Here is a 13,937-nt window from a genome sequence, read left to right as displayed (position 1 = left end):
AGGCTAATTTATAAGGGCTAAGTAGTTTCTTTATCTCTGACTCTTTTCATTTTTAAAAGATGTTATACGTCCTGTGGGGCAATAATGTTGAATAAACTTCAAGGACTTTACAAATTGCAGTGATCAGAGATTCATTGTATGCTTACTCCGTATATTCAGTTTTAACGTTTGACGCTTAATGTAAATATTTTTATACACTGGATATGTCTAATCTCTAATTTACATTGAAAAGTTAACTTTAGTGAAATGGTTAGTGAAACGTAATATATAATTAAAGTCATAATGTGTTTACATATATTTCCCTGATGCACAAACTAACGTTGAATTTATCCAAAAGGATATGAGAATGCAATTTAGACTATCTCTCTATATATAGTAAAACAGAAATATTTTTCTAATTAGTCAATTAAAAAATATATATATATATATATATATATAAGAACTAGGAGTGCAGATTCTAAAGGCTGTAAGACTAATTTTCATTTGTTCAATGTTGCGAGCATGATGTTGAAGCATGAAGTTCTTTTTAAATTAATAGGTTTTTAGTTCAGTGCATTTATTCTTTTATTTTCTTCCTATTTTTAAGATCTATAGAGCTGAGATTGGAGTGGATGGTTTTAAGGTAGAGCAATTATTGTGTGTAATAGTGAAAGGGTATATGGGCGGCCCTTGTCTCAACCTTTCACCCGTCACAGTCTCTCCTCCACCCATCCCTTCCCTCAATGATTTAAATCAGCCGGTGCATCCCAAATCCATCTCCCTTTTGTCCTTGCCCAAATATACTAATCTTTTTGTTTATCTTCTGTCCTTTAAAGAGCAACAAAAGAGAGGGCAAAATAACTTAAAAATCAAAACTCCATACATACAGATTGCTTAAAGTTAATTGCTATGAGTGATAATTGTCTGGCCGTACGTTGATCTTTTTGTTAGGTGTTAAGTTTATGTTTTACCTTGGCTTGGTCAGTGGTCCTGGACTGAAGTGTTATATGGATGCTGATTCACTGTTCTACAAATGTTGTTGTTGCTGTTGTTTAATCGCTTTTTTGTCAGTGTGGTAAACTTTCAGTCAAGAGATTCATTAGCTGAAAGCTGAGGATAAGCAATATCTGATGACCCTGCAAACACACCCATTAATCCAGAAACACATCTCACCCAGTAACATAGTTTTCCTCTTCTTGTTTGCTGTCTTGCTTTTCATTTTTTGTATTTTTTATGTATATCATATTATTCATTTTCTTAGAATTTTTTCTCCTATCATCTTTTGTTTTATTTTAAATTATATATTTAAAAAAGAAAAACATTTCTTCACTGAAACAAATTTATGTGGAATTCTAGATACTTATGGATTTATACACACAGAGTTCTTTGTATTTCTACGTCATATGAGGATTTGAGAACCTTAGTACTTTTTTTTTGTGAGAAAGCTTGATGTGAACTTGTCTGTCTTTTTTCAGTAGACTCCTGTGAATCAGAAATTTGCAAGTCCAATTTTATTCCCTACAGAAGAACAAAACCATAAAAGCATAAAGGATTCTGTCTCTCCCTCCCTTTTTTCCTTTTTTTACTGTTTCTTTTTTTAAGTTTTCTTCTCTGCTTTTACGTAAACGTGTTTTTGCCGCTTTTCTGCTATAAAACTAAATGTGTTGCAGGAAGTGAGTAGATTTTACACGTTATTTCAATTGAATCGTGTTTTGAGAGTAAAGATTTAGGTAATTCCACAATACAACATACCGTGTTGAGTCTGCATTTCATTACTACATTTTTGCTGTCTTCCTTTTAATAAGAGAAGGCATGTCATAGACTGGTTATTTCTTTCTCTTATTATTTTACTTATAATTCCTTAGTGATGTAAAGATTTTTTTTTAATTTCAACTACATATATCAGTTGTACATGCACCGAAATAATGTTTAGATCATAAGAAACATTTTTGTCAAGCAATAATTTTATACACATAATACAAAATATTTTTGTCGACCTTTCTTTGATAGGTGCTTTATATTATTTTAATTATATATATGTATGCTGTACGATTCGTTTTCATAGTGTCGTATCATTAATTTCATATACACTGTAATCTGCGTTTAACTTGGGAATAGACTACCTCAGAACAACATTTTTCAATTTTTCTTTTATATCTTCTCTCCTTTTTTGGTCTATTTTCCAGTCCCTTGCTCAAATGCCTAATGCATGTATTCTATTTAGTTATAATTAATTGCGGACATTATTTAGCCAAGCACAATTTTCTTTTCAGAGCCAGCTTTTCATGTTAGAGATCTTTTCATGTAATTCGATTGAGAGCGCTAAGCCTATAGAGGGATGGAGGGAAGGAGAGAGGGGGGATTCTATTCCAGCTGAATGCGCCCTCCTCTCTACACACTCTCCATGCAACGTTTGATGGGTGGAAAGCAAACCATTTCTGCACCAACAAAAGCCCACAATCACAAAAAGTAGAAACTAATCCTTTGGAAACTACTAAACCTCACATTTAGGTGCTAATATTTTCAGCAACGTGTAGTCAGTGTATGGGGATTTCAGTATGTGATTAAATGGAGTGGCATATGTAATTAGAGCTTGATTTAAATATTTTGTGCTTCACAAATTTGCATTCTGTTATACAAGGTGTAGCAGTCCTAAATGTTATGTGTTTTTACCGCAATAACAAATGTGTAGTAGATTATAGTCATTGTTTCTAAAATACCGATCAGAAAAATCAATCGTGGGATGGCATCTCGCTTTGCTCGCATGGCTTATATTCTGTGATCAGTCAGTTGGTATGATAGCACTGAATGCGAATAGAGGCAGATTAAAAAACTCTGAACCCCATTCTAAAGGCCTCAGTCTATTCAGCCTCACAAGGCATTTGGAAACAATACGCCGCCAATCCCCCAGCAGCTTAGCCCCGGCTGTCAGCCCTCCCCCCGAGGGGCTAACAAGCCTGGCAACCCCCTCTACAGTGGAACGTTAGTGGGGCTCGGACCTTTTAGGTACTCCCCCTTGGCTTAGCCCCTCTCCCATTTTATTAACTTGGAGGTCTGAGCCAATTCCCCCATCCTGACCAAACCCAAGACTTGGAGGCTAATTAGCAACAAGCTGGTACAGTGAGGACCGACCCTAATTGCTCTGTGGTGGCATGCTTCGACCTGCCAAGACAAGAGTGGAGCAGGCCTTCACTTCCCAAGTGTCGGCTTGAGGTGTATCTAAATCAGTGTATAGCTAGTAAAAATTACAAGCAATATATACATTTCTTGGTGCCTAATTTAAACTATCGTATGAAAACACCAATTGGACATTATACTGTGATCTGTTGGGTGATATATATATGTATATCTTAAATACATCCTATAGTATATATATCTTACATTTTTAAATATTTATATATGAAATAATTTAGGTATTTAGAAGAATTTGTTGAGATTCTTCTTAAGGCAGAATTTTATATGGGTTAATCTATGTAACTTTTGCATTATTAAATATGCAAATTGCAATTTGTATTGAGTAACTGGCATCATGTTTTTTTCCCCTTTGTGTGTGTATGTTACTGTATGTTTTTTTTTTTTTGTGCATTGATGTAAAATGTATTATAATAAAGGCTTTTGAAAAAAAAATTATATTTAAATATTATTACTATTTAAAATAACTCTTTTATGTTTGAATTTATTTTATATGTAACATATTCCTGTGATGGCAAAGCTGAATTTTCAGCAGACATTACTTTAGTGTCACATGATCTTTCAGAAATCATTCTAATATGCTGCTCTAGAAACATTTCTTATTATTATCAATGAGTGCGTTTACATGCACCCTCTTAATGCGATTATAATGAGATTTTGGCAATATTGCGATTAAACTTTACCTCTTGTAAATGCAATACTTCGATTTAAATAATGCGATTGAGCTCATAATCGCAGCAAGCATAATCGTATTAACATTACGCCGATTTTAATCGAAATATACAGACATGTAAACATCTTAATCACAGTATTGCCGCTCTGACCAAAGTGCGCATGTGCTCGTGACATACATGAATGACGTGGCACGCACCTGTAATAATACGGAGATTAGAATCAATGGAGGGAAAGAAAGCATCGCATTTCTGGGGAAAACACAACTCACTGCCACCAGTCTCTGTTCCTTACCCTCATCCAGAAACGGCGAGTAGAACGCGACGGCAGCTTATAGGAAAACGAATTGCCATCATATTTCTATGGCGGCGAAAAGGCATGGGATACAACAACCATACAAAAGTGTTTTGCATTAGACGAAAATAAATTAATCCAGTAGCACACCTGCTCTTTCTGAGTCCATCAATTGTGCTGTGCAGTGGGGTATGTGAATAATTGCAGTAAAAAAATAACTACAATTCTTAGCGAATAATAAGAATAATGGAAATTGCATGTAAACGGGACTGAAGAGGTTTGCTCTTGACATGTAGACATCATAATACGATTAAGTTCTTACTCTGATTATTGGAAATAATCACATTATTCGTGTGCCTGTAAACGTAGTCAATGTTGAAAACAGTTGTTCTGTGATATATAAGCTGTGTATGCATTATCTTGTTTTCAATTCACAATGTTTCTAAGAGTTTCTCTCTCTACTCTGTTCTTATTTCAGAGGGGCAAACTGAACCACATCCCCGTGGTCAAACAGAGTCAAGTGGAGCCAGGCAACTTTTTGATTCTGGTGGTGGTTTCCGTGGTTTTTATTGTGATGGTGTTGGGGATGTCGGGGGCTCTGTACTGCTTGCGCCATCGCTCCCACTATAAGCTGAAGGAAAAGCTGGCTGGTTTGGGAAGCTACACAGGCCACGATGCCACGGCAGCCTATCAGGTAGGAGCAGGCCGAATATTTCAGCCAATCATGTTTCTCTGACGTTCATCTTTGCATATTAACATGAATAAGCCTCTCCGTTTTTCCAGATATACTGAACAAGTTGTCCTCAACCAAGGTTATTTTTACTTCTCATTTCTGAGTAACACACTCTATATTTGCGATCATCACCAGGTGTATTGAAGGTCTTTAATGGTTCCAAAATTATTTTAGCTCATTAACAAAAATGCAATGCAATTCATTTAAAGCTTCTTTTCCTTAATTATGACCCATTGGAGCAGGCGCAGATGTCCTTGCACGACAGCGGTGTTTAATATGAATCCTAATTGAGGCAGAGCCCTTTTTAGCAGGGAAATGAGTTTGTTGTCTGACCTTTCTTTCACGGCTCCTGGAGGGAGGGCTTGCGGTGAAGGCTTATTGATTTTGTGTTGGGCTCAGCTGTACTCAATGAGACTGGATCGCAGGGTGCAAGCGCTTGGCTTCCTCCCCCGCCTTCAATATTTAATAAACCTCTCACACTTTGTCGAGAAGTCCCTTCCATAAACGTCGGCCCTATCAGTGTGGCAAAATAATCGGCGTTTCTCAATATTATTACGGGGTAGTCACACATTATGTCTGGACACCTTTGTTATGTTTTCATTTCAGGTTTTAATTACTTTGTATTGATTTTAATTTGTTTGTAATGTTGTCGTTTCGTGGTTTATTGTGAGTGCTTTCGGCCCTTTAGATCTGCCAGGTTGCTTACGTGTGTTTTTTTTTTTTAAGTGAATAAGATTAAAGGCGTAGACAGGGCTCTTACTGTGTAGTTGTAAGGGATTTCCCAACTGCTGTAGCTGGAATGAATGCAGTCTTGTGCACAGGGACTCTTACAGTGAAACATGCAATTAGAATCAGTTCTGCCGCAATGATTCTGTAGCAGATCAAAACATACACACACACACACCACCGTCACCAACGCCACCCACCTACTCTCTCTCTCTCACACACACCCTCTCACATTATTACACTTTTATTTTTATTCCTTCATCGAACACACTCACACATGTTCACACTTGTTTGTTCTCCCTGTTAATACCTTATTATATAACAAATTTCAGTCCCACTTTATATTAGGTGGCCTTAACTACTATGTACTTACATTCAAATTAATCATTTGATACAATGCACTTATTGTGTACATACATGTTTTTACATTGTACTTATATTTTTAAAAATACCTATATGTAGTTACATCTGTAATTAATCTCTGTAATTACATCCCTGCCATCCCTTACACCTTAACCCACCCTTAAACCTACCCATTCCACCAAACCTGTCCCTATAACCTTACCCGTATCCCACCTCAATAGCAGTGTTTTGCAGTACAATAAGTACATTGTACTTATTTTTTTATGTAAGTACATAGTAGTTAAGGCCACCTAATATAAAGTGTGACCCAAATTTCTTAATTCAAACTTCTTCTCTAATTTTTTTTCTCTTGTAATAAAGTATAGCAAAGATATTTTTGGTTTTGTTTGTACTTCTCTGACTTATTTTATTATTTTATTTTTACTTATATTTACTCAAAGGTGGAACAGGCTTAAACTGTTACTATATGAAGCAATTTAAATTAAGTCATTAATCTGTATCTTGACTGCAATTATTTCCAAAATCTGGAAAAGGTCAGTGTTGTGAGACCAATGGTAATTTTTCAATGCTATTGATGTTTTTACATCAATACAATTCATGATCCTGTTTATATCCCTCACATTCTAACCATACTTATAAAATCCAATATCCACCAGGAATTTTTCATTAAGGAAAGTAGTTCCATTTGTGTTACCATGCACTTTTAAAAAAAAATAATTTATCTTTTGTTAAGACATATGACATTAAAGGTTATAATAACATACATTATTTCAAGTAAAAACATGCTGTTAAAGTAATCTCTTTTTTAAGAATTAGACATTAAATGATCAAATAATGTTTGGGATTGATTTATGGGACTGGGTGCAGGCTGGTAGACTAGAGCATGGCACTAGCAACATCAAAGTCACACTAATGAAAACATGATGATGGACACCTCGAATGCGCTGAAAATCACTTTAGATAAAAGCATTTACCAAAATGTTAATGTTAAATGTGCTCTGGAACATGTATTTATTTATTTATTTATTTATAGTTTATATATTTACAGCTTTTACTGTTCCTTGACTCTTCTCATTGCATTTCACTTTATTTACTGTTCCAGCTTGTTTTTCTAATCAGTTTTGGAAATTACTTTGGATAAATATGGTTGCTAAATAATTAATTTCAAATGTTAAATATTTTGGTACTTATTGGTTTACTGATTATAAGAGAGGCAATATAATTATGCATTAATTTGTGCTGGCTGACACAAACATGATTTTATCAGGAAGTGGGCACTGTTTTAGCAGTTGGCACATATTTTTGCAGTTTTACTTCTAAGTTCTAAGTCAGAATGACTCATGATGGACATCAGATCAGATATTAAAGTTAAGGGTGCACTCCATCCTTTAGTCCGTGGCTGATTTTAGAGCTCTGTGGTCTCTGTTTAGCCCCCACCACCGTCTCTCCTGGTTTCTCTCACTGGGGAGCTCCATTAGTGAGACACACTAAACTTCCACCTCCAACCCCCACACTACCTCACTGACCCCCGTCAGCCTCACTCGGCTCTCTTTTTTTATCTGGGTGCTTTTTTAACTGTTGGACATTTGATCTCGGATGGGGTCATACTGTTGTGACTAGCAACTGCTTCAAAAATTGTCTGTGCTGTTTCACCTTTTTGAGTAAATAAAATGGAAGGAAGGCAAAGGAAAAAAGAAATAATCACAACTGAGCACAATGCGCAGAAGGTTTTTCACTCAATAAAATTGAAGCTTTTAATGCTTTTAAAATGGCTTTAAAATGTTACAAAATGCTGTTGTGTTATAGAAAAAAAACCTAGATGCTATTTGCCTGAAAATGCACATAGTTGCTTGAAGCTTTTCAGAATGGATTTAATTTCTTGTAAATCGTTGTAAACATTATAGAGTGCATGTAGTCAGAATTGTTTTGTTAACAGTGCTGTAAGCGATGTTAGCCATTTCACTATCTTCCGCCACTTGCTTAGACTGCCCTCCTCCCTTTTCACAATCCCTCCTCCAAAAATCAATCGTGATCTCACCGAACCAAACGTGCAAAATTACTGACAGGCAGAGAGCATCCCATCGTCTTTTGATTGGCCTAAACAATAGCATCCCGCACCCAAATGATTTTTTTCTACTAACAGACATAATATCTCAGGACTCCTATTTCAGTGATATCTGTCAGGTGGTGCAGACATTTTCTGTGTGCTCTTCCATGAGTAATTGCTCACAGCAATTATATGTTGAGAGGCAGGTTAGCAGGGATCTAATGACACATCTGTGAGAGAAACCAGCTCGTACACTGAAACATCCATCTGATATCCTCACTGATCACTGAGTCACTGATCCTTGGGAAGGTGATTTTAAAAATCACCAGCAAACAGCAAAGGGCTGTTTATTTCTATTTTTCTTTTGCTCTCAGTCTGCTGCTTTGTTTCATTTGGATGAAGTGATAAATGGTAGATAAAAGCTTGGAATTATAATTCCTGAATGACGTGAGTGATGGAAATGTAGCCATTAAGGCCAAAGGAAAGACTTCTTAAAGATATCAGTAAATATATGTTTTTGCAGTTGGTTGACAAATGCAGTGACTATATGCTGAAAAAGAGAATTAGATGTATTTTGTAAATAAATTGCGAATACTGAATGTTTTTAGTGGCATTTTATGAACAATTTGGTCACAACCTCTCATACTGTAAGCAAATATTATGCATGCTTTTGATTTATTATATATGTAAATGTATTCTTTTTGAGGGTGAACCCTTATCTGTGAACCTTGTGTTTAAATATGACTGGTAGAATTTAGTAATTATTTGCTCCACTGGTGGGTCGTGAGTTTATGCAGATGAAAGATTTCATCTTGTAGAGCAGACAGTGACGTAATGTGTTGCTGGCTGTATCATGAACCCACTCTGAGATGCAAATTGGAGATAAATTAAATATAGTTTATTTGATCCAGAATGCTGACATGTTATCAGTTTGTATTCATATGATTTTCTTATATAAATACCCATTATAATATTCTAAGCATAATAACCAGTACTTTGATGCTGTTTTTTGTGTGATTGATCATTTTACTCTTTAGAATAGCTTTATTAGGTTCCCCAGATAATGTTTGTCCACTTTCTCGATAGGATCTCTGTCGTCAGCGCATGGCGGTGCAGACATCAGAGCGTGGAGACCGTTCAGAGGTGTTTCACCCATCGCACACGTCACGCATTAACAGCGTGTCCTCACAGTTCAGTGATGGACCGATGCAGAGTCCCTCCGCCCGCAGCAGCACATCCTCCTGGAGTGAAGAGCCTACCCAAACCAACATGGACATCTCCACTGGACACATGATACTGGTAAACAGTTTAATATATGCTTACGTGAACACTGGACAGAGAATATTAAACACAGTGCGTTATACTACTCACACTCTCCATACACAGACTCTCTCATTGCAGTCACAATCAGGATGAACATAAATACACTTCCAAACACGTGCCTCTTCTCCTGTCTCTATTACTTTGTTTTTCCTTCACCTCTATCTCACATCAGTCACTGATTTCAGATTTTGGGTTTGTTTTTGCTCCGAAATGGACTGCAGGGCTCCATGGACACTGGCTTTTCTGACACAATGGATTGTTTTAATTTCGCCCTAACTTTTGTTTTATTCATCTCAGCACAGCTTCGACAGGAAAGACTGATAGATGCCTGGTAGCGTTGTGTTCATTACCGAGCAGGGAATCTATCATACATCCAGCAGTGGAGCAAAAGACAGCCACTGAGTTGATTCATTTAGCGTATTGTTTTCCTGTAATGGATGTCCCTTATTGAGATTGTTTAAGGTTTTTTCAGCAGTATAATAAAACCGTGTGCATTGTTAGGCAGAGATGCATGTGCTAAAGTGTACACAATTACAAAGCCATTGTTCAAGCATTCAGAAGTTTGCAAAGTGCTGTGGTAATGATTTAATTAATTCTTCAGCTGTTTTGAAGCATCTTGTCTTCATATACACAGCAAGGACAGTAAAACATTTGGTAGTTCACGCTTATAGACTGTTAGAGACAATTAGATTTCTAGTTTTTTTTTTTTTTTATGTGCAACCATAGAAAATGTTTATGCACAACCTCAGTGTTATGATGTATAAATGCGCATTACACTCTAAACAGTGCAATAATGCTTACATGTAGTAGTTGATATTTGATATTTGGCAAATTTCACCATCGGCCAATAAGTTTTCTGTTTGGCTGTTAAGTATCGGCAATGTGCCTTTTATTTTGACATCTCCCAGACTTTTATTTTGATGCACAGGAACTCCCATTCTCTGTCTTTGTTAGTTTGCTGTATATATTTAACTGTTCTTATTAATAAATTATTAGACAGTAATGTTAAACAAAACGGACTATTATTAGTAATAGAAAAGTGAACACTATTATACTTGTATATCACTAGTATTCAGCAAATATGCATTTATCATTTAAACAAGTCTTTGAATATATAATTTATTTTTACTATTTGGTATTTACTTCCTTTATAGTCATGTTCCTTTTTGGTCATTTAAATATTTCTTTATTTGTAAAAAAATAAATAAATAAATACTATAATAGGATAACAGAATCAAGAAGTTGCTATCTTTTTTGTAATTCAGTTATGCATTTCAAATAAGTTTAGAATCAAATAATCAAAAAATAATATTTTTTCCCATATTTAAAAAAATATATATTTTTATTTAGTAAATATTACATTCTAAATTGTATTGCAATAGTTATTAAATAGTGTGATTAAATAGTTGTGATATTAAATTAAATAGTGTGATATTGTATATATTGGCTTTACATTGACAATATATTGGCCACACTGTTTTATAAGATATCAACATCGGCCATGAAAAATCCATATTGATCGATGTGCTACAGAAAACCTCAAAATCACATCTCTAAGCAATGACTGCAGTACCAGCTAGTGCAGTGTACTATCAGAGGTTACTGGTTGTACATTATCCATCTCTCAATGGGTGCAATCAAAGACGGGTTATGGAATAATAACTATTCTGATAGCGTAATCTCTCAGTATGTCAGGTTGCTATAAGGCATCTGTTTTCATCCCTCCTCAAAGATAAGAGCAAAGCTAGAGAATGCATTCTCCATAGCCCAGCCTCATATGGAGCTGACCAGCATTATAATGGCACCCTGTTTTGCCATCATATTTTGATTGACAGTCCTACAGCTTTTTTCTCTTTGGTTTAATATATACTTTATGGGTCAGATGTGCATAAAATGTGAGGCTTAAATCAGTTATGACATAAAAATGGTTTAAGAGTCTGACGTTGTATCCAATATCAAGTACTTCTCTACTATATAGAATGCAAAAAAGAATACATCAAAAGAGTCGTATGTCCAAATACAAAGTATTCAAGAACCAGCAGGCGAAAAGTACCCAGATGAACTACTACTTAAGGTGAGATTCTAAAGTGTGCATTCGATGGACACTTTACTATCCCATGAGGCCATAGGAGAAGATTTGTGAATGGCAGTAAAGCGATGCTACTGACGCTGTAGGTCAGCATCACCAGAATTTGGTTCATACTATATAGAACATACTATTTAACGGCCGCATAGTAAGGTCAATTTCAGATGTAGTACCGTGGTAGATTTAGCCCAGATATCTGACCTTTTTATTATATATAGCTACTGCAGGATCATGAAGAACTAATTCAGAACCTTGGACAGCACCTCAGTTCATTGCTGTTGTGTTCAACACTCTGTGTTTATTATTCATACGTGCAGCATGGACATGGTGAAAGATAATGCAGGAGAGAGACAGGTTTTGTCTTGTTTTTTGAGTAGAGCAACAAAACCTTGATATGCTCAGTATGAAATGTGTATATGTGTGTGTGCATTTGAAAGCCAGCAGTACCCTGCAGTATTTAGTACTTATTTGACATTGCTTAAAGAAGTGATGGAGTGATTTTTTTTTTCAGTGTGATTGGAGAGAAAAGGGTCTGCTGTCTGTCAGAGAGAAGTACCTCAGTGATTAAATGGTTGGCTAGTTGCCAAATCCCTCTGTCTCTGATTAAATCACGCATCATCTTGCTAATAGAGGTGGTATTAGAGAAGGCAAATAGAGAGAGTTACTGTTACATATGGTCTCAGAAACACACACGCATAGGGCAGATGCTCCATCAACCATCTGTAACATAAAAAAAAAACAAGAAAATCTAAAGGACAAAAAAATGAAAAACTTCTGTCCAGAAGGTCAGATAAATGTTCGAGAAGAGCAAATTGTCCTCATAACAGCCATATGTGGCCACTTACAGTTGCCGTTTGTCCGCTCACGACACTCAGGCAGAACTGGAGAAGTAAACTGATTGCTGGGTAATTTGTTTCTCTTGTGATATGTTACTTGAAGGCTGAGAACATTTTAAGTGCAGCTGCCTGTCACGATTTACCCTGGTAAAATGGCAGTGGTTTTGTGGAAAAGTGCTTTGGTTGTTATTAAGTTAAGGTAGATAGAGATCAATAGAGATCATGACTTAGTAAGATTATTGTGCAGGACATTTTTAATTATTCTTGTGCATTATTATTCATGTATTTGTACTCAAATGTTTGGTAAATTAATTTTTTTGTTTTAGGAAATGAATACTTTTATTTTACAAGGACACATTCAGTTGATCAAAAGTGAAAATATAGACTTTTCTAACTTTTACAAAACATTTTTATTTCAAACAAGAAATGTGATCTTTCTGTTTATCAAAGAAACCTTTCCTGGTTTCCACAAAAATATTAAGCAGCACAACTGTTTTTTACATCGGCAATAAGAAATGTTTTTTGAGCACCAAATTAACATATTAGAATGATTTCTGAAGGATCATGTGACACTGAAGACTGGAGTAATGGCTGCTAAAAATTCAACTTTGCCAATACAGGAATAAATTATATTTAAAAAAATACATTTGAATAGAAAACAGTAAATGCAGCCTTGGTGAGCAATCTTACCGACCCCAAACCTAGTAGTGTAGCTGTTATGGAAAATTTGAGTAATAGCTGTGCTTTAAAATGATAGCAGTGGTATTTGTGTCTTTAAACTAAAAGGGAAGCCTTCCGACACCTAGACTTTCTTGGCCACTGGCCATATTTTTCTCCTGTTTGAGTTAATCTTATTACAGTGGCATTTAATCAAAGTCTTCTCTCCTTCACTAAATCATGAATTCCATATGAACCATAATGTCTTCTATTAAGCGACTTGTCACACGGTTCATCATCTCTTAAAACAAGGTCTCTCACACACATGCCCACTGTTCAGAGGAGTGCAAAATGCTATTCAAATAAGAAAAAATATATCTAAGAGAATGTTCATATAACCGTGATGTTGGTGTACATGAAGGCATAGATGTTCTATAAATTATATATTTAGAATGTTTTAGAAGGGCACTTTTGGCCTGCTGGAACGTTTGAATGTGTGTCAAAGCCCTGCGAGATTATGGATTGTTGTCTTCGTACGGGCCAAGAGGATTCTTGACATTAGGTTATGAGTGTGTAATTTATTTTCACACAATAAACTCATAAACACACATTCACATGCCCACATGCACAAGGTAAACCCCTTCTTGTGCGTTAACAATGGGAGGCCAGAAATAAGCAGCCAAAAAACAAGACACCAACCGCCAAACAACACTTACACTCTTACGCTCTGGCCAGCGACACAGTCCTCTGAGCTCTCTGTCTGTATCTCTCTCTCTTTCTCTCTCAGTCTCTGTCTCTCTCCCTCCACTCCCCTTTGTCTCAGTTGAATTCAATTTGGGCTTCTTGGGAAGGCGGCTTAAGCGCAGACAATCTTATCAGCATTTGTGCAAGCAGTGAAAAGGAGTGATTGAAGCAGGCTGAAGAGGCACTGGCGTGCCCAGGCCTTTCAGGAGTCTTAATTGCATGTGTGATTGTCAGGACAAGCCCCCTCCCTGCAACCCCCCTTTCTCTACCTCTCTCTCCCTCTCT

At 36.0% G+C, this 13,937-nt stretch overlaps 1 protein-coding gene across 1 annotated transcript in view; it reads left to right on the top strand.

The window, feature by feature from the left end:
* Positions 1-13,937, top strand: part of ptprn2 (protein tyrosine phosphatase receptor type N2) — a 189,365-nt gene that overhangs the window by 156,527 nt on the left and 18,901 nt on the right. Inside the window, exons 13-14 of the mRNA XM_058781550.1 lie at positions 4,616-4,831; positions 9,093-9,305. Of these exons, the coding sequence (XP_058637533.1) occupies positions 4,616-4,831; positions 9,093-9,305 (429 nt within the window). The remainder of the gene's footprint in view (positions 1-4,615; positions 4,832-9,092; positions 9,306-13,937) is intronic.

This window comes from Onychostoma macrolepis, chromosome 07, assembly GCF_012432095.1.
Source record: "Onychostoma macrolepis isolate SWU-2019 chromosome 07, ASM1243209v1, whole genome shotgun sequence".
NCBI lineage: Eukaryota > Metazoa > Chordata > Actinopteri > Cypriniformes > Cyprinidae > Onychostoma > Onychostoma macrolepis.
The sequence above is the reverse complement of the archived record's forward strand: the minus strand, read 5'-3'. Positions and strand labels throughout refer to the sequence as shown.